The 25,310-nt window shown below is 44.0% G+C and overlaps 5 protein-coding genes across 5 annotated transcripts; 3 read left to right on the forward strand and 2 right to left on the reverse strand.

Annotated features, from left to right (window-relative positions):
• The first annotated feature begins 199 nt into the window (after positions 1–199).
• On the forward strand, positions 200–920 carry BDB00DRAFT_927020 (uncharacterized protein). The gene is made up of 2 exons (XM_053128861.1): positions 200–503; positions 620–920. Exons 1-2 carry the CDS (start codon positions 425–427, stop codon positions 766–768), a joined length of 228 nt encoding a protein of 75 aa, XP_052982215.1. The 5' UTR covers positions 200–424; the 3' UTR covers positions 769–920.
• Positions 921–3,071: 2,151 nt separating this feature from the next.
• On the reverse strand, positions 3,072–4,488 carry BDB00DRAFT_811098 (uncharacterized protein). Its single transcript, XM_053122597.1, has 2 exons — positions 4,341–4,488; positions 3,072–4,270 (listed from the first exon to the last, which is right to left on the reverse strand). Exons 1-2 carry the CDS (start codon positions 4,423–4,425, stop codon positions 3,525–3,527), a joined length of 831 nt encoding a protein of 276 aa, XP_052982216.1. The 5' UTR covers positions 4,426–4,488; the 3' UTR covers positions 3,072–3,524.
• A 7,576-nt stretch (positions 4,489–12,064) lies between these two features.
• On the forward strand, positions 12,065–18,551 carry BDB00DRAFT_785903 (uncharacterized protein; the record flags this gene model as incomplete). The annotated part of the gene is made up of 2 exons (XM_053120567.1): positions 12,065–12,493; positions 12,642–18,551. 2 exons carry the CDS (start codon positions 12,065–12,067, stop codon positions 18,549–18,551), a joined length of 6,339 nt encoding a protein of 2,112 aa, XP_052982217.1.
• A 3,236-nt stretch (positions 18,552–21,787) lies between these two features.
• On the forward strand, positions 21,788–22,996 carry BDB00DRAFT_759416 (Alpha/Beta hydrolase protein; the record flags this gene model as incomplete). The annotated part of the gene is made up of 4 exons (XM_053119120.1): positions 21,788–21,969; positions 22,062–22,119; positions 22,234–22,435; positions 22,536–22,996. 4 exons carry the CDS (start codon positions 21,788–21,790, stop codon positions 22,994–22,996), a joined length of 903 nt encoding a protein of 300 aa, XP_052982218.1.
• A 1,554-nt stretch (positions 22,997–24,550) lies between these two features.
• BDB00DRAFT_811106 (uncharacterized protein) lies at positions 24,551–25,097 on the reverse strand. Its single transcript, XM_053122598.1, has one exon. It carries the CDS (start codon positions 25,051–25,053, stop codon positions 24,820–24,822), a length of 234 nt encoding a protein of 77 aa, XP_052982219.1. The 5' UTR covers positions 25,054–25,097; the 3' UTR covers positions 24,551–24,819.
• Positions 25,098–25,310: the final 213 nt, after the last annotated feature.

Below are 25,310 nucleotides of genomic sequence, written 5' to 3' on the forward strand. Positions count from 1 at the left end.
CTTGGCAAACGGGATGGACGGAATGGCTCGTGACAACTTGAATGGAAACTGGGTACCCTTGTGCCACGGTAAACCAGGAACAAACGCCCAAGCAGTTCATGCCGAGGGAGAATGAGAGGACCTTTTGAATCTCAGAGAAGAGCTAATAATAATAATAATGTACCGCAGCATATAAGTTTACACGTCCTTGTCCAAAACACGTCAAGAAAGGTTTAGTTTAGAAAGCATAAGCGACCTTTCTCAAGCCATTCCTGACCACAAAAAATAGTGCGTGATAAAAATAAGGAGTTGGGTGTGTGGCACATCCATTTGCTTTTTTGGCCTTCTTCTTTTTCTCTTTCTTCATTTCTACCGTCGTCTCTTCTTACTACAGTACCCACTCTTTTCCGCTCGTACGCACCGGTCCACAGTAATATAAGCCATCATGGGTAACGATCAGCCTTACTATCCTCCTCCGCAACAAGGACAACAATACTATCCTCCTCCACAAGGTGGTGACCCTGGTATGTATATCATATGAGACGAAGAAATAGGGATCTTTCATACAAAGGATGATGAAGGCCCTGTGTGTGGGTTTGATTGGGATCTTTTACTGATAAAAGCCGAAATGATGATCCAGGCTACTATCAACCTCAACCACCCCCGAACACGGTATATGTCCAACAACCAGAACAACGAGGTGGAGGTGACCATGGCTGCTGCATGGCATGCTTAATCGGCTGCCTAGCGTTTTGTGCTTTGGATGCCTTGTGCGATTGTCTCTGTTAGAAGTACCGAAAAAAAAAAAATTATGCTCCCCAACTATCTCTCTTTTTCTCTACTGAATACCACTACTACTTTCTTTTTTAAAATACAAGATATCTTTCATATCCTCATGTATTGATTTGCAATAAATACTTACTCCATTTTCTTGGCAAAAACTCCGGAACTGCCTCTCTTACTTTTCGGCGAGTGCGTGTGTACGCGTGTATGCGTAAAAATGCTGGCTGGGCAAATGAACTAAAATCATGGAGAAACGGCAATAACAAAATTTGGCAATGCTGAAAATGAATCACCCGTCAGATGGCTTTGAAAAAGTCGCACCAGCTGTTTGAACACCCACACTCTCAAGAGAGTAGATTTGCGGCCTCTATGTTATACGTATGTTTCTTCTGGTGTGCGATGTAGCACAGACTGTGGCGCTTTCTTCTGGAAGACTTCAAAAGTCTCTGCTAGTCTTTTTGCTTGAATGATAGTGAAAGCGCTTTTCTCAACGAACTTGGAAGGCCAGGGCTCATTTCTGAAAGTGTCTTTGTATATCCAGCTAGGTTCTATGATGATTATCCGCTGGTTATATCGCCCCTACTAAAAATTGGGCACAAACGTAAAACAAAAATGCAATCGAAATGTATGGTGGTTACATAGCCCAATTGGTCGGTACTAGGCTTCATAAGTACGCGTCTCTCTCTCTCTGTGTGTGTGTTATAGAAGAGAAGAGAGGGTGAAATATGTGTACGGTATTCTAAAAAATATTTGTAGCATCATCAGCCTGTCATTCTTACGCCTCCGCTATTAAGTAGGCACAAGTAAGCTTCTGCGGATGAAATAACAAGTAGTAGATTACACGATCAAAACGACGGACCGATTGTTCCGGCCATCCCTTCATGCATTGCCTGTTTTGACCGGATGTTTATTGGCAGTAAGAGATAAGGATCAATTGATGAGCTTTTATTTTCTGCTGTGCTACTACATCATAAATGGGTCCTATTTTTAGTGTTTATCAAATTGATGTGGGGTTCTATCTGTGGTTGTGGCTTGCTTCGTTGTGCACGCGCAAATCCATGCCAAGAAAGATGAGCCACACAAGCCATTGCATTAGGTACTACGAGAGCAGTAACATCTCCGAGCCAACAAGCAGTTTGCAATGACTAGACTGTACACTAGACTGTCTGTTTTAATTACTTGAGGAGACATTATGGCTCAGGATTGATGTATTATATACTGTATCTCCAAGACAAAAGCAGTTTTTGTTGCATCACCCGACTTTTGTATCGTTGCACGAAAAAGAAGAAATCTGCATGTTTGAGTCCACATCTATTTTTACATCGAATGAGCCTCATATCGACCATTTTACTGCCGCTGTGTGTAGGGGTAGATATTCATTAGGTCTTTTCGTCGTTGTCGTCCTCCGTCAAATGATGCCAAGTATTATTTTCTTGGATAATCTAGGGTGGTAGGAGTGAAGAAGGAGAGATGCGGGTCCTGCGAACAAAAGAGGTGCCAGTTTTATTGAATTATCATTTAAAGGTATAGATATCAAATATTACATCTCCATATCATGTTGGACAACGTAGGAGAAGTAGTAGTAGTAATAGGAAAGAAGAAGAGTAAAGGTGGGATGAAAGAGACCAAGAGATCCTATATTCAGATACTAGCAGTCCCTGCCTCGCTTCGCTCGTGTGATTTAACGGGACCGCGCCGCAATGCCCCTGAACCCCAAACCGCCGGGTAGTAGCATTAATGTTCACGACTGTAACAATAACCTTTAGTAATAGCTTTAAAATCCGCGTAGCAAATCAACTGCATAATGCTGGTAGATATTGCTCTCCGAGACACTGCTACCATATTATAGAAAAAACCCATGGCAAGCTATGAATACAGCCGGAACATGCATCAAGTCGATTAACTGATATGATGTACAATTAAAGGCTGTACGACTTGATATTAAGGCGATGCCCGATATACTTGGTCAATAGCAGGATGGTAATCCGCTTCCTGTAGACAATTTTATTTTGCCATTGTATAAACAAAACGCACACTCATGCACTTACATCATAAAAACAAAACAGAAAATGAAAGAAACGCGAAAGCATAGCAAGAGCAAAAAAAAACCGACATAAGTTTTCCTCCAAGTCCAAGCACTTTTGTGGTTTTCATCGGACAAAGGAGCGCTTAAATCGGTTTTGGATTGTTTATTCGATCAGTGCAGATATTATATACCAGATCAGTTCTTCAGCTTGTTTTTTCTCGTCGTAAGAGATCAGTTTGTGGATCCAGACGTGGCTGCTGAACTATCACATTTTCATTTGTCTCTTTCTGCTCAGAAGTATCATTTCATTCAGATGCATCCATTCTCCTAGCGGGATGTGTAAGGTTTACACGACATAACACGCTACAATAAAGATGCACTTCATCGAGAACATTCAGAGATCGGCTCTCCAAACACCCCCCGCACATGTATCGATATATCACGGGATATCTCTCGGATGGTGCATAAAAATATAGGAAGGTTTCTCTCTTTATTAACATTAGTGAGATGTATTCTCATAAAAAGAAGTAGAGGGGTATGCAGTGAATATTATATGTGTATCAGGAGAAGCAAAGAACAGTAAAGGTAAAAAAAAAAAAAACTATACAAATGTAACTCTTGGGCATAAACAGGAAAAAAAGGAATGGGGTATACAAATCAGGGAATTCTAAAGGGTGCGTACGTGTGCGCGTTTTTGTTGAGTGTGCGAGAACGACAGCTTGTCATCTTAACCATTTCAAGCAGCTGCTTTTGAAAACCAAGAGTCGAGCTGTTGGGAAAAGCCCTTGCATCGGCGCAACATGGATGTCGTCGGAGCTTTCTCCTGCTTTCGCACTGGCTGCTGTTGCTGCTGCTGCTGCTGCTGCTGCTGTAGCATGCTGGAAAGCAATGATGTTGGCTTTGCTGCAACTGTACAACCGGAGGAAGGGCCGCGATTGCTGCTGCTGCTGCTGCTCAGCGCGTGCTTAGAAAACAGTTGCTCTTTTACAGTTTGTCCATCCTCATGAAGCGATGTGACAGACGATACTGTTGAAGAATACACCGTGCTTGTGGTGGTCGTTGAAGAAGGACGGTTGTACCAGTAGTCGTCGCTTTCGTTCATGCTGCTATCGTCAGGGTAATAATCGTCCTCGTCCTCGTTGTCAAAATCATCGTCATCATCATCGATGAAGAACTTGTGGTTGGTTGTAGGAGAGGAAGGAGAGGATCGTTGTTGTTGTGGTTGTGGTAATGGTTGGATCAAAGGTGGTTGTGTGGACTGTAATCGAGGAACGCGAAGATCAGGTAACGACCGGGAGCGTGATAAGGAGCGTCGTGTTCGGATGTCTTCTTCATGCGACAAGGTTGACGATGGGCCGGGTGAAAGGATCGTGGCGGGTGGTGCTGTTTGCTTTTGCATCACTGCTTGGCGATACCATAAACGCCACGTCATATTCTCAAGCCGAAACCCGTTCCGAAGTTGTCGCTTGCACTTGGTGAAGACTAGGTTCAAAAGAGAATTCTGTTAGCACAGAACGCACATAATTACGGACTGAGGGGCTTGTTCTCTTACCTGCCCAGAGCGAGGATAATTCATCGAGATTGTTCCATGGAAGCGTAGGATGCAAGTAAGGCACAAGCTGCATATCCATTGTCATTTTTCTGAGTGTGTATTCTATCCACGGCAATCGGTTTCACTGCTCGTAGCAAGTGGAGAAGCGAGAGTGTGGAAAAGAAAAAAGAAAAAAAAAAAGACAAGAGGAGGGAAGGGTAACTACATATATAAAAAAAGTCGTACTCCGTTAGCCCGCATTTTGGGGTAAAAAACCCCCAGGTGTCCTGGGGCGCTGTATGAATTGGGGGAACAGAAACCTTTTTTTTCTTTTTCGGGTCGGCCTTCTTGAATGGCCAAGAACATGCAATCCGGTTGTTGCACTGGATTCATCCAGCAACATCATCAGCTGCATTTCCACCAGGCCAAGTGTCAATCCTTTCCAAACAGTACTTGTTGCTTTACAAGAACACTTGTTTCACGGGTGCATAGCAACTCGGCTCTCCTTCCTTCTTGTGTCTTACCCTTTCTCCCTTTTTGAATTGCCTGAAAATGTTCTTAATGGCATTGGTGTAACGTGCACCTCGCATACATATCACAGCACACGCTTTCATTTTTGTACAAGCAAAAGCATGATCTCTCAGGTACCGTTTGAGTGCCGGCTAAACCATTTTATCTATGTAAACACTGCACACTCGCACACACAAAAATATGTGTGGGGTAAAATCTCCATACTCTTCAGGGGCCGACAAAGATGATACCATGTCCAACCAAGGGGTATGCCGGCATTATTTGCGTGCTATCATATGTGACGCATTCTGAATAGAGACTGTTCCCATAATGCACACCAAAACACCAGCAAGAACCAAATGCATCTGCTCTGTTTTCAAGCTGCTCGTGTTATCCATACTATAACGTGGGTTTTTATGTTTATATTTTTTGATCTACAAAAGGCTAATCACAAAGCACACTGGATGCTAGATGCATTCAAAAGTATGGGCTTTGGGGCTGTTAGTGTCATAATAAAGTGCGATACGTATTACGCACTTTGGCCGTGGATTAACATCCGCTTGCTGTCGACAGGAGATGTTTCACTTAACCGACAAGGGCAAAAAGGAGAAACCTAATTTGCTGTCCCGTACAGAATCTCACAGCACGAAAAACTAGCAGAGATCCCCTTTTCACAACGACATCGTAAAGCAGTCATTTATACATCGCAGCATAATCGATTGTGGCGTAGTGTTACTGTATCATGCGCTCCCCTTCGCCTTTTTTGCTGTAAGGCTGATATGATAGCAGCAGAATGATGCATTGTATAACACTACATAGTATCACACTACCCTGTGCCGCAACCAGAGGTTACCGCTCTATACTCTATGCTGTTAAAAGTTGGTGCAGCTCATCCACAGCCCTGCTGCTTTATCTTGCTCTTCATTCCTTCATTCTGTCCAACTGGCTGTTGCTGCTGCTCCTTTCTGGCAACGGAATGAGATGTTAGTCGATTGACCGAAAATAAGAGACAGCGTTTTATGCATGCATTTCCACCTGGAATGGCTAGGATATAACCAAGTGTGTACGTCAACTCACAAGCTTTTTGTCACTTTATAAATCAACGTGAAACATATCATACTTGCTTTCATGTATGCGTTGACTCAAAGATATAAATTCTGTGGTGCTTAGAAGAGTGTCTAAAGTACTTACACAAGAAGAAAGTGATGATGACCACCAGCAGATCGTTTCCTCTTTCTACATCACCACCTTTAGAAGCTGTTAAATGAATAGCTATTCACAACGTGACGAGCTTCTTGCATCTACACGATGCGATGCGAACAGCATTTCATATACGCATTTCATTACCTTAACCTTTACTAACTATCGATAGTGAGGATAATCTGGTTCGTAACTGAGTATATTGATTTAAACAGTATGCGAAAAATACGTATAAGAAAAGTGACATAGAAGCTTCAGTGTCGCCGTCCTTGCGGCTCAATCACGATGTGCGCTGCTCTGTCTTTTTTATTTTATACACAACAGCCTTGAAATATAAAGAGCACTTTTACCAAGTATTTATGAAGACTTTAAAGGAACAATTAGCTTCAGTCATCACAGAACATCATCTGCCGACGTATATGCGTTCAAATATCTTTTGGTTTTTCGCGATCATGTTGTCTGGATAGGGAACACAAGGCCCATGTCTCTTGTATGTACATACATGGGTCAACCACTTTTACCGACGTACAGTACTTTCTTGACAACAGACCGCACTTCAACACCCAAGCATTGGGAAATCATGTAGGCGAAGGGAAAAGTAATAATGATGGTGGACGACGCTCGCTGTTCTATGCTATATCCTCTACCAATAATGACAGCAACAGCGAAGAAAGCATTTTTATTCGAGAATGAAGCTTTTAACAACTTTAGTGCAGTGATGTTTGCTCTGGAAACGCTTTCGTCAAAGCCGTAGAAAGGGATCATGCTATTTTTTTGTAGGGGGAGCCCCCAGGTCGGGGCTAGTTTATTAAAGTGTATATATACATGAAACTGCCAATATCGAACCAAGTAACATTAGTGTACATTACGATAGGACTAGCGACACACCGGTGTGTTCTAACTGTGGGCCAATCATAGTTTGATCAGATATTCAGATATCTGTATTTTAGTCACTGAATACATTTCTTTACATACTGGATCTGAAGAAGGAGACACCCACTTCATACGATTTTTTAATTATTATGTTTACTCTCCATACTGAATACCAAGGCTATTGGTAGGAAGCTTGAGCTTCCTTAATTCGGCTACGTTCTTTGTCTTATTAGTATGATAAGAGAAGAGTTTATCAAAGTACGAAGTAGTTAGCAATGACAAAATATAAGAGTAAGTGAGATACATAGGAGCTGACTGTAGACGAAGTTCAGCGTGGATCCTCTGAACAGATTGGATGACTTGTGCAGCCACAGCGTTGGGTCATAAAGGCTCATTTTATGACACATGCTTCGGGTGTACACTCCAGACAGAGAGAAACGTACTGGATATTAAGATCGTTTTGAAAGGAGCTTTGTTAGAGAGTGTAGTGGAAAAGATGCCGCAAGAGGTGATAAGTAGATTTTGAGTTCGAGTGGTTGTGGGCATTGTAAATAGCCGGGGGCCAACCTATGCCGTTACGTTCTTTGTCTTGAAAACTTAAAAGTTTGCGTTTGAGTGCTAGAGCATTATCGTACGGCCTATCATTGAAGACAAGAATCCGTGCCGGTATCTCTTGTGACCTTTTGATTCTGTACTCAAAGTCTTCTTGGGATTGTGTGATGCGGGCACGACCTTCGATGCCTTGATGGTTAGCAAGTTTATATGTCGATAATGGTTTAAATCTGTTCATATGACTTTTGGAAACGTGGTGCCTCCGACAACGTTTATCGAAAGGTCAATCGGCTGCATTCCGCCTTTTTAAAAAAAAAAACCGAGGCGCTTCAGAGTACATGGAACGCAGTAATTCCTGAAATCATCAGAGCATCCCCAGCAGTTTCGCTATTTTCTAAAGCAGTCGAAATAGCATGATTAAACGCCATAAATTGACATGTGGCCTTAGCAATCTCGCTACTCGAGTTTTGTTTGAGCGACTCTGGTATCCATTTGCTTAAATGGCGTGTTTTTAGTTCTTTAGCAAAATAGAGGATCAATTAGCGTACTCATTGGGAAGCTATCAGTATCGCTAAATAAAAATTCGACTAGTAGACTGCTAGGCAAGCTTTCAGTGGGGAAAAGCAGGTTCCATGGCGAAAAATGATTTTTAGAAAGCCTGTGCTAACTCAACCTCACTGTCACGGGAAGGTGGTGTCAAATAGATTTCGGCATATTGACTCATTCATCATCTACTACTTTAGTATGTTTTATAATATATCAAAAACATTGCTAATAATAGGGAAAAAGAAGACAAGCCCCCGTATTATGTATTTTTAATAACAGCACTTCACTAAAGGGCGATATCATGCTAAGAAGAAGGAGGCAGAAACCGCAAGAAAAGACTTGATTAGCAATAACAATGGATATGGAATTACATATACACCCAAGTTCCTGCACGCGATTGTCCTACGGCATACCAAATAGTGGTAATCGTTATCAACGCTTCTTCTTTAAACGAGATACTTTCTTTTCTACCAAGTCGTTGCGACAGTAATGTACAACAAGTGAGGAAAGTTAAAAAAGCCCGTTTTATTAAACAAACATGATACTTACACTGCACTGAGTCTACTGTTATTGACAAAGCAGCACCAGTATTTCAATAGAAACCAATTATAGCAGCACTTTGCTCTCTATTGCAATAGCGATGTGTGTGACTTAAACATTTACAAGAATCCTCGTAAGAGATTACGCATCCTCTTAACCCTTCGCAGTACTAGTATATACATAAGATATCCTATAAAAATATACAACGGCTTCATCGCCCTTCTTTTCTTTTTGGCTACTGTTGACCAAGGTTTTGGCTCAAAACACAAGAAACGGATAACTCTTGTACGTGAAGCGGATAGAAGTCCAACGGATCAATATGGAATATTTGGGATGTAAAGGATATTAACGGATCATGGATATATTATGATTTCGCACAAACCTCTCTCCCCTACTTGAATTGTTTCATCGCCTATTATATTCTTTAGTATCGCCGTTCAGTGTTTTACTGGTATGTGCCGATTACTTTCCTATTGGTACCTTTAATCCACACATTTGTATCTGAAGATTAATTTGTAAACTGACAATAGTGTGACGTCTGTTCATTTGAGTATCTCAAGTCAATATGTCTGCTTTAGTAGGTTTTCCTCCTCCTGTAATATACAAGCCTATACTCTTTTTTCTTTGCTAAAATGATTGTTTGTTGAGCAATATGATAATACGAAGGAGGCTATGGGGTGACGATCCATGCACTTGTCCACTCCCCTGGATCGCCCAGCATAAAGTACATATATTCTTCAAGTACTTCTAAGCGATCATTTAAATGATCCATAACATGACTTACAATATGTATAAGCAAGTCTGTGATATCTAGCTACAGACATACATAATGTACTATCAATGTATGATAAGTCTTGCAACATAATAAAAAAAGCGTTGTGTAGTACCAGAATTACTGTATTTATGACTTTTTCTCCTACACTACGGCATACGCAGGAGCGTAGGCAAGCATGTTTAGCAACTTCATTGTTACGTTTGCTTGTTTGCGTATGATGATGTAGTACACTAGCGAGATTGCATATATTAACAGTATTAGCTACTGTAATGTAAGTCTGCAGAGACAAAGGACAACATCAGCAGTATCGCCAGCATATATGCATGACTATAATGCTGATGAATATGCATGAAAAAGCATATTAGAAATCAGTAAAACATGTGTATTGTGTGTCTCTCTTACTCTCCTTGAGCATACTTTAAAAGGAGATAAGGAAGAACAAGCTCAAGAAGTTTATCAAGTTTGGACAACGACAAACGCAAATGGCACTTTCTTTCTTCTCTAATTATCCTGTTTAGTATACTCCCTGTTTGAGATATATCCGCCGATCATCACTGATAATTCTTAACGAGTGGCCACAAAAAATCCTTTACCATGAAATAGGGGTTGAATTTTAAAAAAAAAAATTACAACAAAGAACGGGATGTAATATTCTTTAAGCCATTCTTCTATTTTGTGTGCGAGAACACACATTAATGTACTCAAGCGAGTATAGATGTAATGTATAAAGAGACGTATGAATTTTTTTCTGTAACGGCACACGTTACTGGTTATTACGTAGCACATAGTGCCACTGGTGCTACGGTTACTGTTGCTGAGTGCCAAGCTACATAGCAATGAAATTCTCCCCTTTTCCACTCTTTTTTTTCGTGCATGACGAATTATGTATATATTTGCTGCGCATTTATACATCATACGTCGACATTAATGATAGTAAAGATTTGCAGTAGTGCACTCTTCTTAAGCATATTTGAGGTTAAAAGAAAAGAAGTGTCGATGAGCAAATCTTTCAAGGTCTAAAGCTCTCAGAAAGGCTAAACCCCGTTTCTTGTTTGACAGTCCTTGTGCGGAAGAGAGAGTATCCTCCATTTATTTTAACTCCTTGTACGCCCTGGACCACGGAACACAGTGTCCGATGCAGGATGGCTAAATCATTTCGATGGATTTTTGTTTTTAGTTGTTAATCCAAGTATATCATTGTTATAGACTGCTGGTTCGCAGCGTGACAATCAAGTGGCAGTCGGTAGTTGCCCTTGCTTCGCGTTTCAGCATGAGCGTCTTGTTCATTTTACAGACGTTTGTCAAAACTTTTATGCATGTAGGTAGATGAAAGGTTTGTATAGTGTATCATCTTGACGTTACACGATCGCTTACGCTTGTACTTTTGTAATAGTGCAGAAATAAAAATGGTTATATCCAAGTAGAACTGACTAAAACACATATAAGCCGGGGCAAGAAACTAAACCTTATGTTGTTGCCGAAGGAAAAGAGATTCTGGCCTGACAAATAGATGGCAGCATGTGCTTATGCCGGTGTGTACAATTAGGATATATAATCTATTAACTATTTATTAAATTCCATTATAAAAACTACATTTACTACTTAGCGTTAAAGTGTAATGGACTCAGCTCAACAAGGCGTGTGTGTGAGTGTGCAAAAGGCGGGACTTCTATAGTTATCACAGAACGTGTTACATATCACACAGGTCTTTCACACTCCACTTCACCCCACTCTTCGTCTCCACAGCCGTTTCATGTCCTTGCTAAGAGAAGGAAGAGATGATACACTTATTGTTCAGTATGCAACAAGGGGACCCAGGAAGTGAGTATAAAAAAAGTAGGATCACATGCCGCACCTAAGTCGGGTGGCCATTGCACTACGTGAGGGTCTAGTATAGCATTAGCAGAGAAAGTAAAGGGGAATAAAATGGAGCTGTGAAAGAAAAAAGAGAGGGGTGGGGGACGAACGGCGGAAATGTGTCCAAAAAGAAAGAAGCACCTATCGAGATGGGCCCCGGCTCACTCACACACGCACGCATTACACTCAGTCTAGTCAGCTCTTCTCTCACCCGAACGCACTCTTCTTGTTCGGAAAGGCCTCTGCCTCCAAAGTGGCGGCGTGGATCCCGACACAATTCGTAGTTGAGAGGGAACGTGGTTACCTTAAAGAGTTCAGGACATTGTGGCACATTTGCCTGTTCGGAGACCAGTGCATGTGTGTTTGTTGTGTGTGCTGTTTAACGCTTGGCCTCGCTCGCCCTCTTGCCCACTCTCTTTCTCTCTTCTCTTCTCTCCAACAAACACACACACAAACCCCCTTCCTCCCTTCTCTAACATCACAGAAACGCACTGTCGTGTGGTGTATACTTTCCGCCCCTTAATCCGCCTCCTCCAACGCACACAGAAGACGACGACGACGACGACGACGACGCCTTTTGGTTAAAAAATAAGCAAAACAGATTGGCACACACACACACCCCCGCGTACTACCTCCTCCCTTGTTTCCTTACAGCAGCAGCAGCAGCCAGCAGCACCACCACCACCACTAGCATTTTTCTTTCCGTTCTTCTTTTCTTCTTATATCCACAACAACAGATTTTTTTGCCCTTGTAATATCTACAATATACCCCCAACTTCAGCTCATGACCACGGATCTTGACATCGAACCAGCAATTAATACGTCCTCTAAACTCAATGATATTTCACATACGCCATCCACAACAGCTACGCCCTTCGATCGTTCTTATACCATGACCGAACCGCCCATCACGCCGCCGTCACCGCCACTTGCCATCCCGCCAGAATGTCGCCATCTGCGGAATAGCATGCTGATCCATTGGATCCACAACCTAAACTGTAATATATCGACCCTGTCACAACTCGCGGACGACGACACTTTATTGGCGCAGTTTGTATCTGCCCTGACAGATATTCCAGTAGCACCGCAACAAGAAAGGGATCTACGGCATAATGCACTGACGACACTGCAGAATTTTTTGGAACTGGACTATTTGCCCACATTAAAGAAGACAACAGACAGGCACAACGACCACCATCACCACCACGACCCTCATGAGCAAGAAAACAGCATCTCATTTTTCTCTTTTGTCCTTACACAATATCAAGCACGCATCATCAATTCACTGCAAACCGATACATTCGCTTTCATGAGCTCACATGTATGTGTTTTGTTTCAACCGTGCATTTCACACACACACACACAAACACACACACATAGATGCGCGTTTCCTTTATGGCAATCATAATAATACTTGGTCACGCGACTTCTCTCAGCGATAACTGACTATAATGGCAACATATATTTAGATCCATCCCATCATTAGCATACCCAAACATACCGCTGCCACACCAGCTGATATCCAGCAAGTCCTGCTAACATGGGCACAAAATACGCTGGCCGACTATATCAACGCGTCAATGCTACCAACTGTCGACGACTGTAGTGACGCATGGCAGGATGGCTCGTTCTTCATGACCTTATTACATTGCCATGAACCGGAATGCGTTCCGGATCTTTCTGAGTTTCTCTCACAAGAGCGACGGCAAGATCGAAACCGGTGGCGGGACACATTAGAGACTGCATTTCGACGGATACACAACACATTCCACGTACCCGTGCTGCTGGATGCAAGCGTATTAGCAGATGCCATGCATGTTGACGAGGAATCCGTCTTGGCGTACTTGGTCGAGTTTATCCGGGGCGTACGGGCACGAAACCAGGTCGAAGAGGTGAGAACGAAACGACGGGAGGACATTGAACGATTCACTACGACGACGGTTTCACCATCGTCCAGCGACAGCACGTCCAATGCACCATCCACCCAACAGCAGAAGCAGTCGGCGACTACAGTAACAGCCACCTATTCTATCCAGCATGTGAAACTGACCAAAACAACTACCACGACGACGACGGTGAAATCAGACAGGGACGAATTTCATGCGCGTGCAAATGCGGTTCTCGAAAAGATCCTCCAGCTCCAGAATCGGCTGGTAGCAATTATTCCGACGCGGAATTACCACGCCTCGGTCCGTGGCAGCACCTCGTCTGCAACACCTGATCTCCTCGAATCTTCGTCCGAAGCTAGCGAATGTACCACCGAAGGGCCTCGCCTCTTGCATCCCCTCCAAGCCGGAGACGAAGATCTCAGGGCGTATGAACAAAATTACAATACGTTTCAGGTGACTTTGCAGGCGTTTCGACAAGATGAGCTTGATGGGTTTCACAGCTTGGCGCAGCAACTACTACCAGACGATGCCATCCAGCAGCGGTGCGATCAGGTCGACCTGGCTTTCCGTGCGCTGATGGAGGACTCAGACAAAGGTGGGCATCTGCTAGCTACGTTTCAGCATGGCTATCTGTTTTCAAGACATTGTCTTGACGTGCGAAACGAGCTGGACTACGTCCAACTGAAGATGGTCAAGACCACTTCAACATCGACCGACGGCGACATCCAGCATATGGAGCTGCGCATACAAAAGGCCTTCTCCATGATTGAGAATATATCGCAAACATTTCCCGATCTTGTCAAGTCACCGGCGCTCATAGAGTATGATGGTGAAGGTGACGAAAACGAAGAGGGCGTCGACGGCAATGGCGTTGTTGCCATCCGGGATGATGACGACATGGTAGAAGCCAGCGACCGACAGAACAACAAGGACGACAAGGTGTACCGCGAGCATTTCGATGCGCTTGTAAAAAAGAATGAGCTGGTGCGAACATGGGTGGAAGAAGTTCGAGTGTGGTTCACCGAGGCTCAACGGATACGACAATGGATCGCCATACGCATGGAGCGGCTTGAGGAGATTAGAGTGCCTGAACCCCTGAATAGCAAAGATTTACCGGCGACCCGCGAGCAGGTTGAGCAACTCAATGCGACGCACCAAGTTCTTGAAAAGGAAATCGAAACTTTCGATAAGGAGGACATGGCTCGGCTGCGTGCACATGTCAAGGCGCTGACGGGTGCAAGCCGTGCAGGCAAGGACTTGAGTCCTGCCGACACAACAACCATCGAGATAACGCTGACGACATTGACATCGCTTGAAAAGCTAGTGCACTCGTTGCGGCAAAAAAGCAACGATCTGAACGTCCTGACCCAACGAACAGCGTGGGAAGAGGAGCTAGCGAAATGCCATGTGTGGCTGAAGAAAGCCGACAATGAGGTGGAGGAATTTATCCGTGGCAGCGCACGGTGGCATGCGGCAGAGGACGACCTGCACAGTGATGCTGATGAGACACATCATCGCGAGCAGACGATTGCTCAAGAACGGCTGAAGGAACTCGTCATCCAGCGACTGCTAATGCTCGAAAACAAACGCAACGACTTTGACCAAGGCCAGTTTACCAAGACCGTTGATGCGTTTCATGACATGGAGGACGCTTTGACCATTGATGTTCCCGAACATTTGGAAGCAAGGCAGTCGGTATGCGAGCATGAGTTTGAAGATCTGTTCAAGAGGATTAATTTCGCACGCCAAGTTGTCGAGCAAAGACTGAAAGTCATGGACTTTTTGTATCAAGACTACCAGATCAAAAAGGACGTACAGCAACTCAAGGAGGATCTCGAGGAGGCACAGCGCACGGCATTGCCGGATGACAACGACCGCGAAATGACGGGCCGTGTTCAAGAGCTACATGAACGCATCGTTCAACTTGTCACTGCTACAGCTGGTCGGATACCGTACCCAACCCCAGGGCTTGAGGTGGACAAAGAGGAGAGCGATGCATCTAACGGTGCTACACGGGAAGTCGTCAGCGAAAAGCGCACAGAGCTTGTCGGTCTGGTCGACGAATTGGACGGCTCGCTAAATGGCCTACGCAATGTATTACAGCTACACAAGCGTGGCAAGCAGCTGCTGAACGACGCGAAACGTTTAAGCGAGTGGGCAGACGAGCGGATGAACACGCTACGCAAAGCACGAGTGGATGTCGAATCAGACACGCTGAGCATGGACGATCTGCGACGGCTACAGCGTGAGCGCGACAACTTGCTAAAGAAGCTGGATGGTGGCAAGGAGAATGAAACTATTGACGTGCTCACAAAAATCGACTCACTGCTGGAAACTGTTGCCAAAATGGACACAGCCGTTGACCGCGAGGCATTGGAAGACGTATCACAATATCTTACCGATGCATTCGATCGATTGCATGGAATGCTTGACGAGCACGGTGCCAGTTTGGAAGCGCTGCATAAAAAGAAGGAGGATGGGAACACTTATGCCGAAAAGTTCAGTCTACTGCGAAATTTTCTCCATGAAATGCGTGGTTCCTTGCCTGGTTTGAAGCAAACGTGCGGCTTCATCACAGGTCAATCCGAAGAGCAAGATCGGCAACGCTATGAGACGTTACGGGACACCCTGGCTAAAGTGTCCGATTCTTTTCGTGAGCAGTCCAACAATCTCAATACGCTGCGGGATGATCTGAAGCATGCAGGGTCAGGGAAGAACGACGAGGTGGATGTGGATGCAGTCAAGGCCTTCTTTGAACATGACTGGCAAGAACTTGATGGTGACATGAGCGACTTATTCGAGTTCACTGAAACTGTCGGCAAGTGGTACGATCGACAACGACGTCTCAGCATGGTTGAAAACAGCTTGTTGGTGGGCTTGAACGAAAGCATCTCTGAGCTGGCAAAGTCAGGATGGAGCAACGACGACTTGAGAGCCATTGAGCAAAAGGTTGGCCAAGCAATCAAGACACTCAATGATACTGGTGCAGAGATTGCAGATGAAGGCAGCAAAGTCAAGGAAGATCCACTGCAAACTGCAAACTACTCGCGTGCACGCGATCGACATGCTGCCTTGTTGAGCAAGGCGCAGACGGTGCAGGCCAGCCTTGACGCGCTAAAGAAGAATGCCGACAATGCCGTTGCCCTGAGCGAGTTTCTTGGCAGGGCTGATTCGTTGTCGGGACAGGTGCAAGCGTTGAAGGAAACCGTAAGTGGACGGATGGCTATTGTGGGACGCAGTCCATTTGCAGCAGGCGAGACACACGAGATCGAAAGGCTGGCCCACAGTATTCAAAAGGAAGCAGCAGCGTCTGAAGCTCAAGCGCGTGATCTGCAGCAGCAGGAACTGAAACAGTTGTGGGATGTGGCCCGTGCGCTACAAAGCCAAGGTTACGACGAAGAAACCGTGCTAGGCCCTGTCAGGCGCATTGAGGATGGACTTGAACAATTACTGGATACGGTCGGTCTCGAAAAGCGACAGGCGGCGTTTGTGAAAAAGACACAAGTACATGCCAAGGCGGCGCGCGACCTTCAAACGTGGATGAGCCAATGTAGTCAAGCTATATCACAGATCACAGGTGATGTGTGCATCACCGACGAAAGCGAGCTACGTGCAGACATGGAAGCACTCGAAAGCAAAATTGCCCAGATCCAGCCAATTGTGCGCGCGTTCAAAGCCATGCCGTCACGTATCCTCAATGGACGGGACCATAAGCCAGTTAACTTGCACGAGCTCAGCGTCGACCCCGAGCCAGTCAAGGACGCCATCAAGGAACGAGAAGAGATGATTTTGAGCGAATGGAAGCAGCTTGCAAACCAGCTGGATATGGCCAAGCTGGCCGTGCAAAATTCATGGCGCGACGTGGAAATTGCTCGCAAGGTCAAGGAGATCTTGACGCTGGTGGGTCATTTAAAGGACCGAGCGAACAGCATTCGTGTCAGTGGCGGCTTTTCCGAGGACATGGTCAATGCAGCAGATGGCAACGACTTTGATATGATTACCACATGCCCGCTTTCGATGATGCCCACGGAGCACGAGCTGTTTGTTGCCAAGGCAGAACTGGATGCCGCCGACCGTGATATTGAACAGCACTTGCTCACCAAGCTGACAGAGCTCGACACAATGCTCAACAACAACTCGGACAGTGAAGATATTTTCTCCGGCCAACGCACTGAGATCGCCGCAGCCGTTCGTGGACTGACGGATATCATTCGGATGAAGCGCGACGCAATTGCATCTGCTGAAAAGCTCGAAGCATTCTTGACCGTCGTCGAAGAGCTTGAGGTGATGCTTTCGGCATTGTACGAAGTTGTGGAGCGTGCATCGCCATCATATGCCCGCGTGGTGGATGGGTTGCCAAGTCGCGCTGATTTGCAAGCCATGTTGATTGATTTGGATACGCGGCACCGGTACTACGAGCCAAAGATTAACGATCTGATGGATGAAGCCAAGGATGTTGCAAAAGACGTTATCACAGACAGACGTGTTGCTGACTGCCTAACGGATTTGAAGGACAAGTGGGCCCAATTGCAAGCACAAGCGGCATCCAAACGCGCCGATCTGCTAAACCGCATTGGTCCTCTGAGCGAGTCGTTCAATAGCCGAATGATTAAGGAAAGCCTGCTTGGCCGCAAATCAACTCTGAGCAAACGCCAGTCCATGCCATCGTTTGGAGAAAAGCCACAGCCTGTGCAGTCAACGCCGCGGCCCATGCGGACGGTTACCAAGACGCGACCACAATCTGCCATGGCACCACGAAGACCACCTCCACTTACTGTACGAACATCGAAAGCAGCAGCGACACGGACACCGCGACCAGCAACACGGGCCACTACTGGACGTCCACCCTCGCGTGCTGCCAGCAAAACGCCCGAAGCTTACGTTGCGGATCCCAAGAACGATCTGGATATGGCTGTCGGTGATATTGTTAACGATTCACCGTACAAGATTCGTGTCAAGATGGTTCCTGGCGAAGTCGGTCGATACTGGTTCGGTGCCAGAAATCCGAAGCTTGCATATTGCCGCATTCTGCGAAGTCGCATGGTGATGGTTCGAGTTGGCGGCGGATGGGTCGAATTGTCTCAGTTCTTGCGTGATCACGCTCTGTTGGAGGATGGCAACTTTGTTTCCAGAGGCCAACAGCAGCAGCAACGCCCATCAGCAGCTGCTACGATTGGCGCCAGTGCTTCTCGTAATAACAGCAATGGCTCCAGGATCCGCGAAGGCGTTTTGCAAACATCTGGAGGCGTTGTTACTATCCGTGGTGGTGGTCGTGGTGGCAACGTTGGACGAGGTCCTCCTACGCCTGTGCGAGAATCACGCTCCACACCTTTCCAGCGTGGCATGTCGCCTGTTTCTTATGGGCATGGTATCAAAGAAGGCAACAAGTTCTTGGTCCCTGTGGATGGTGAAGGCAATCAAGTTGAAGTGCGGATGACCAAAGCCAAGAGCAAAGATACCAAATTCATTACCCCTCGTCGCTCGCGATAATAGAAAAGTCGTCAACGCACCTTCTTTCTTCTTCTTTTCTTTTTGTACACCCACTCTTCTCAAATTTCTTCCATTTATTTCATCTTTCGTACATAGGCCCAATAGATGATGATTATACCAATATCTTTTTCCCCGCATTTCTTTTTCTTTGTATGGAACTGTATGTAGAGTAAAAAACATTCAAATGCAAAAATATTATACCACACTTCATCTCTTTTTCCTTTCTGTACAATGTCTGATGTTTTGTGCCGCATATATTTGCTTTGGCCTTTGATGCTGCGATTGAGGAAGGTATCAATATCAGGGATACACACAATGCGCCTAAACTGCTAATTCTACCGCAATCTTCTAGTATATCGACATCTGTAATGATAATACCGACCTGCCGGCCTACACTTGTGTGCTGCTAAACGCTAAGCCAGCAGGAAAGTAGGTTAGTTATCCTCGGCTAAGTCAAGAATTATAGCCATTGTGGTCTTAATAAAGCAAGTGCTGCTACAGTTCTTGAACGAGCACTCTTATATCAGGCGTTTATCTTTTACAAAGCTACTTCTACATAAATAACAGATATATAATCTGTGTATAGATGCAATTTAAAGCTATATCGCCCAGTTAAAACGGTATGCTTCTTTGACGTTTTAAAGGATGACTGTTTCTAAGAGGCACTAACTCACAATGCAGTTCTCCTGCCAGAACTATAGTGGAGAAGGTAATGTAAGACTACCATAAATATATTTAAAGGACAGTGGCAAGCTGTTGCGCTAAGGAAAAGATGACGCTGACAACCTGCTCCGTCTTCTATCTTGAAAGACGATTCGTTAGAAAGAATATATGTATCCATTGGGGGTTTCAAAACTCCCGCTAGTAATTGTAAGGCGTTATAAATTGTCTATTGTGCGGCTTAACCAATTGTTCTTTCATACAATACCGCTGAACAGCTTGTTTTACCCAGGTTATTTTACAGCAGATTGAAATCGCTACTACATTTGTTACCAAACAGTGGGACTCACTTCTATCCCTCCAAAGAGGTAGATGCTATAAATTTTCCTCGAAAAGCCATCAAAGCTCTATAAAGAATAAACCCGTTATTTCCTATCTCTTTTTGGCTTACATAACAGCCAACCCTACGTTGCAATATATGATATTATTGCTATTATGCTTTAGAAATTACGCTTAAGTAACAGACGCTCGGCACGAGTCAAGATATTACGGTAGCATTGATACTGTTGCACCATCGCTGAAAGATTTACTCGCTCTTAAAATTTCGTTGCTAATATGGATGAGAAACCCAATTCTTTGTTTGACCATGCTTCCAAGCAGAAACCATAAGTACGAGAGAACGAACTGAGCTCCGAGAAGTATCGGCGAGTTAAGACAGAGTTTCTAAGGATAACACAAGTAATTTAGTGGTAAGGATTAAGATCAATATTCTGTATAATCATCAAACGTAGCTAAGTTGCGTCACTTCCTCTCTTCCATCAGCATTTTGACAAGCATGTCTCTGATACAAAGGAAGCTCTAGCAGAGATTGTGAGACTACGATTGGAGTATATTGAGAGCAAGAGAATACACCATCGGTTACAGCAAGCAGTATGCTTGAAGAAGCAATGCAAAAAAATATGTGGCAAGAAAGCAGCCGCGTACGAGCTTTTGTCTATCCATGAGTCTTCCCTTCTTGGATGACCTTGCCAAAATAACTAGTTATTATCATACCTTTTAACGTAGAACTTCTCATTAAACGAGTGCAATGGTTTCAAATACGCTCTTCTTTCTTAGACCTTACATGATTCATCTGTTCTGCCAATATAATGACATATCTAAGATTGCGTTTGCTTCTCTTCTTTGAGTTCTTGGCCCTTTTTCAATATTTAATGGCACACCAAGCTCAATCCCAGAATGCCAATCAATCAAACAAGTTATTTGCTTCTATGGGGACTCGGTAGAAAAATTCTCTACATAAAAGCTTGATTTATTGACATTCTGGGATTGAGCTTGGTGTGCCATTAAATATCGAGAAAGGGCCATGAACTCAAAGATAAGAAGCAAATGCAAAACTTAGATATGTCATTAATAGTGGCAGAACAGATGAATCATGTAAGGTCTAGGAAAGAACAGCGTATTTGAAACCATTGCACCCGTTTAATGATCAGCTCTACGTTAAAAGGTATGATTATAGCTAGTTATCTTGGCAAGGCCATCCAAGAAGGGAAGACTCATGGGTAGACAAAAGCTCGTACGCGTATGCTGCTCAGTTCCTTTGGGAAAAAGCTCGTACGTGCAAGACGGCACTCGGATTGACTATACCAGGTTTCACGTTTGACACCCCGCTTAGAAAAACTCGTACCTGCAGCACTTCTCTTATGATTATTATACCATAAGATACAAAGAACGCTTGACATATCGACTATGATCATATTCCCCTACCAAACTTTATGAACATTTTTTTTCTTGGAGGCAGATCATCGCACCGCCATTTACCGCAAGCACTCCAGAACTCTCAAAGAGATTCCGTCGATCCAAAACAGTTTATACAACGTATGAAAAATGATATGCATCTAAAAATTTGTCTGTGCCGATGTCCGCATTTTTCCTCAGATTCGACAATAATCCAGCTATTTATAGTTTTATTAAGGAAGGAGTAGAATGAGACAACCCTAGAATTGTTCCAGAAGGTTTGCTTTGTTGGCGTTTGGCTATTCGTAGCTACAACCGTTTAGAGTCGATTTTCCGTTTTTTTTTTGTAGATGCCGACAGTTATCAAGAATGACAAGTACTATTTTTGGTAGAACTGTGGAATCTGCATATGTGTCCTGATGGGAAAAATAGTGTTTGTTTCACAAAACTATAATGGCATAATGTGTGTACCGGGAACATGTACCTGTTGTTGTGCCTTGCTCATTAACTGTAAAAGTTATTGCTGTCTTAAAGTACGTTAATTCACGGACATCGTCATTGCGCCATCTTTTGGTAAGCTGATTAAGTACATGTCTGTCAGCAGCACCGATTGTTAAATGCCTACGTCGTCCAAACCGGGTTTTTGTATATAAGCCTTTCGCATATTTTTTTTTGGATCCTCACCTGCCAAGAAGTTCTACTCTCTATCAACCCACACTTTTTTCAGCCACAACACCAGCACTGTTATCTGCTAGAATCAACATCACATCTCCATGTCCTCTTTTAAAGTACAATTACACAAGCCTCAGCAAGAGTACCTGGACCAATATGCAGCTTTGGATATGACAGCCATTCCGTTGGAAGAGCTACGCGTAGGTGCTACAGAAGCTTTAAGCGACCCAGAAGGAGAGAAGCTATTTGCCCAAGTCCATGCCGAGCATACAACAACACCGAGTGGAATATCTCTGGGTATCACCCGACCAAAGGATACTCAAGGAAAAACATTGCCTGTGATTCTTTTTATGTAAGGACTACTAGTACTATGATCTCGCAAACATAGCGCTTTTTTCAAATTCGCTTATAATGTCTCAAAACACGCTTTCTTTGCAATTGCAGTCACGGTGGTGGATGGGTTCTTGGGGACGAGAATATGTATAAAGGTCTCCGAGCATATGTAAGTAACTATTGCGGGACAAAGTCCACTCCCACATGCTGTGCACGGCAGGGTACGGTGGCGGGGAAGTCGCGTAGTATAACGTTCAAAAATACTAAACTTATCACTATCTAGTTGACATTGCACGCTAAGGCTGCTGTCGTTTTCGTCAATTATACGCTCAGCCCAGAAGTGAAATACCCGATACCCCTCGAAGAGTGCTACGACGTTCTCTCATGGATTGTGGATACCGATCCTTCGGTGCACCAAATGGATCCAACTAAGATCGCGGTTATCGGTGACAGTTCAGGTGGAAATCTTACTGCTGCTTTATCTGGTATAGCTCTTAACTTCCTAATTTGGACGCGTGAAGAAGGATTTTCAATTTTGTGCATTTTGGATATTTAACCTCTATTTTCGCATATTTTGTGGTACAGTTCTAGATAAACAAAGACGTGGAACCACAGTGATCAAGAGCCTAGTTCTGTACTATCCTGCTCTTTGCGCTACCAACTTTGAAACTGACTCTTACCAGGTTTTCTCCGATGGTTACTTCTTGACGAAAAAGGCAATGCAACTGTATTGGAATTGGTACCTCCCGGACGACCATGATGAGCAAGTTCGATTGCTTAGCACTGTATCGCCATTACATGCTACTGTGGAGGAATTGAAGGATACTGCCCCCGCATTAATTATTACTGCAGAAGCTGACGTTTTGCGCGACGACGGAGAAGCTTATGCCAGAAAACTAATCAGTGCCGATGTGCCTGTCGTTGCAATTCGTGCACTGGGAACAATACATGGATTCTTAAGTAATTATGCTAATGGAGCTATATCATTCTCAGTGCTGAGCCAAACGATCGATTACTTACATCGCCAGTGGAGCAATCATATATAGAGTAGCTTGTGAGACATTAGAAAACAGCACCGCTCCCTATACAACTGCACATCCAATAAAAACACCAATACTCTGCTCTTCCCTTATGAATATACATAGTTATAGACGACGCTTTTTGTGTGTGTGTTCTTACAATACATTTGACTACGTTTGCAGAGAAATGACACGATTAGTAGCGTATAGCTCACTGTGAGAGCGTTGGGAGCTTTGAAGCAGTAATCACTACTGATGGAGATTTGAAAATCATATATACTTGCGTGAGCTTCCCAAACTAAAATCATGATGTAGTGTCGCTTAAAACGCATAGTTCTTTTAAGTTTAACCGCAGGCACTGCTACAGTGTACTACATGTGCAGCGTTGAGTTCTATTTTTGGATAAATAGCACTTCGTAGCATTTGTAAAGACGGTACATCAGTTATTTGAGAGGAGGAGACCTGATCCATGATCGCTTTATTTTATTCGTATTTGTAGTGGCAGGACAAGCCCACAGCGCCAGCCCTACTAAGCGCTTGGTTCTTTAGAAAGCCTCGAGCATTTCATCCCCTCAGGTACACCATCCGTTCAAGCTTGAACATGCTTTATAGCAAAACTTGAGAAATATATATTCAGGTGTTTAGGACATCGTCGCAGGAAAATGGCATTCTAAATTCAAGATAAACCGAAAAAAGCGCGTAAAGTATCATCTCTTTCACCACTTCACTCGCCCAAAGTATCAGGTTCTTGTTCCCGAGAAGCATCGTAAAATGCGTTAATCGAGGACAAATTTTCATCATTGCATGCAGAGTAACACCATATCATTCATGATGGATGAGTTTGAGCTTGATTGAACAAAAAGCGTTGTAAAGCAACAAATGTTAAGCTTGTCGATCTACTTTGTTTAGTCAGCTACGAAATCCTGCAGCACACTGAATATCGATCGCTCTCCATCACGCGTAGATTTTGCTCACGAATATTAAGAGAACAGCGTAAATGTACAGACGTTCTTCTGATTCCACTCTTTGCCATTTGTTTGAATTGTCAATGGTTTAGCAATGAACTCGTCGATTCAACCAATGTCGGGAGATACGCAAGCATTCAATAACATCTTTTTGATTCAGCTGAGAAAACAGATAATGTAGACCATGTGATTATGCAGAACGGCAGATGCAGCAAATCGGTCAATCATCCTTGGCTTGCAATGGCAGAACAGTCTGAATCTCATTTGCCTGATGAATAGATTGACAGTTGTATATTGTGAGGTTTCGAGGTGTCGTGCAAATTCGGAAAAGCGCTGCAGAAAGCTTATTTTTCTTCAGAAAAGGTCCCGCCATTCGCCAGTGATTTGAGATATTGATATTTGTCCTGAGTGCAGTAGTGTAGAGCTAGCTAAACTAGCCATCAACATTGCGAGTAGTTTGGCAGTTGGTAGGATGGTTGTACGTGTGTAGTATATCCCGCTGTGTACCAAAGCTTACTTAAACCAGTGCCATTTGGGAACAGTTTGAGTTTTGCAGACGACAATAGCGACTGCCAAAAACTTTAAGCATGGCATTCGTCAACATTGAATATACCAAGTCGTGATAACCATTGTACGCTGAATGGCGGCGCTAATCAAAATTCAATGTTTCAGTGTATGTATCACGAGAAGCCAGGTGTGTATGTATTTGTGCTGTTCCTGGCAGAGAGCCTCGTTTGCAGTAAAGCATAGCTTCTGTCAATAGCGGAAATGAAAAGGGTGGCGTGTATCTGCGTTACTATTGTTTCAGGTTTAAATAGTATGGTTGGTCTGTGCTCCCTATGTTTCAGTTCGGATTTTCTAAGTTATATGGTAGGCAAGTAGTAGTCAAGTAGTACGACGATGAATGGTATTGTTCGTTACGCATTCTTGTGGACCTGACCGTTGCCCTGTGCACGCACAAAAAACAAAGGGGGAGCCAAGTGCAATAAAACCAGGGGCTAGATGAGCGGTTCCACAAGGAAGAAAAAAGCCTAATTTCGTTTGTGTACCCAACGAAAAAGGTATGTAGCCTTGATGTGCACTAAAAAGACTAAATATTATAAACCAAGGATAATACATGCCATAACGACCCGCGGCTTGAGGGCAATAAGAACAAAATGGCCTCTTTTTTCGGATTGGAACGAAAAGAGGAAAACGGGAAAACTTTAATTCAAGAGCAAAACACACGCTTTTGCTCTGTAAAACAATTCCCAAGTCACAAGCACCCAAAAAAATTTACATTTTGGAGTAGTGCTGTTTGGAGAGTATAGCAAGAAGTGTGTGTGCACATACTCAGAGCAATGTATGTACTGTCCGTGCGCGTCGCATAGCAACAC

Source organism: Zychaea mexicana (genome assembly GCF_025766255.1).
Source record: "Zychaea mexicana strain RSA 1403 chromosome Unknown BDB00scaffold_17, whole genome shotgun sequence".
Classification (NCBI taxonomy): domain Eukaryota; kingdom Fungi; phylum Mucoromycota; class Mucoromycetes; order Mucorales; family Lichtheimiaceae; genus Zychaea; species Zychaea mexicana.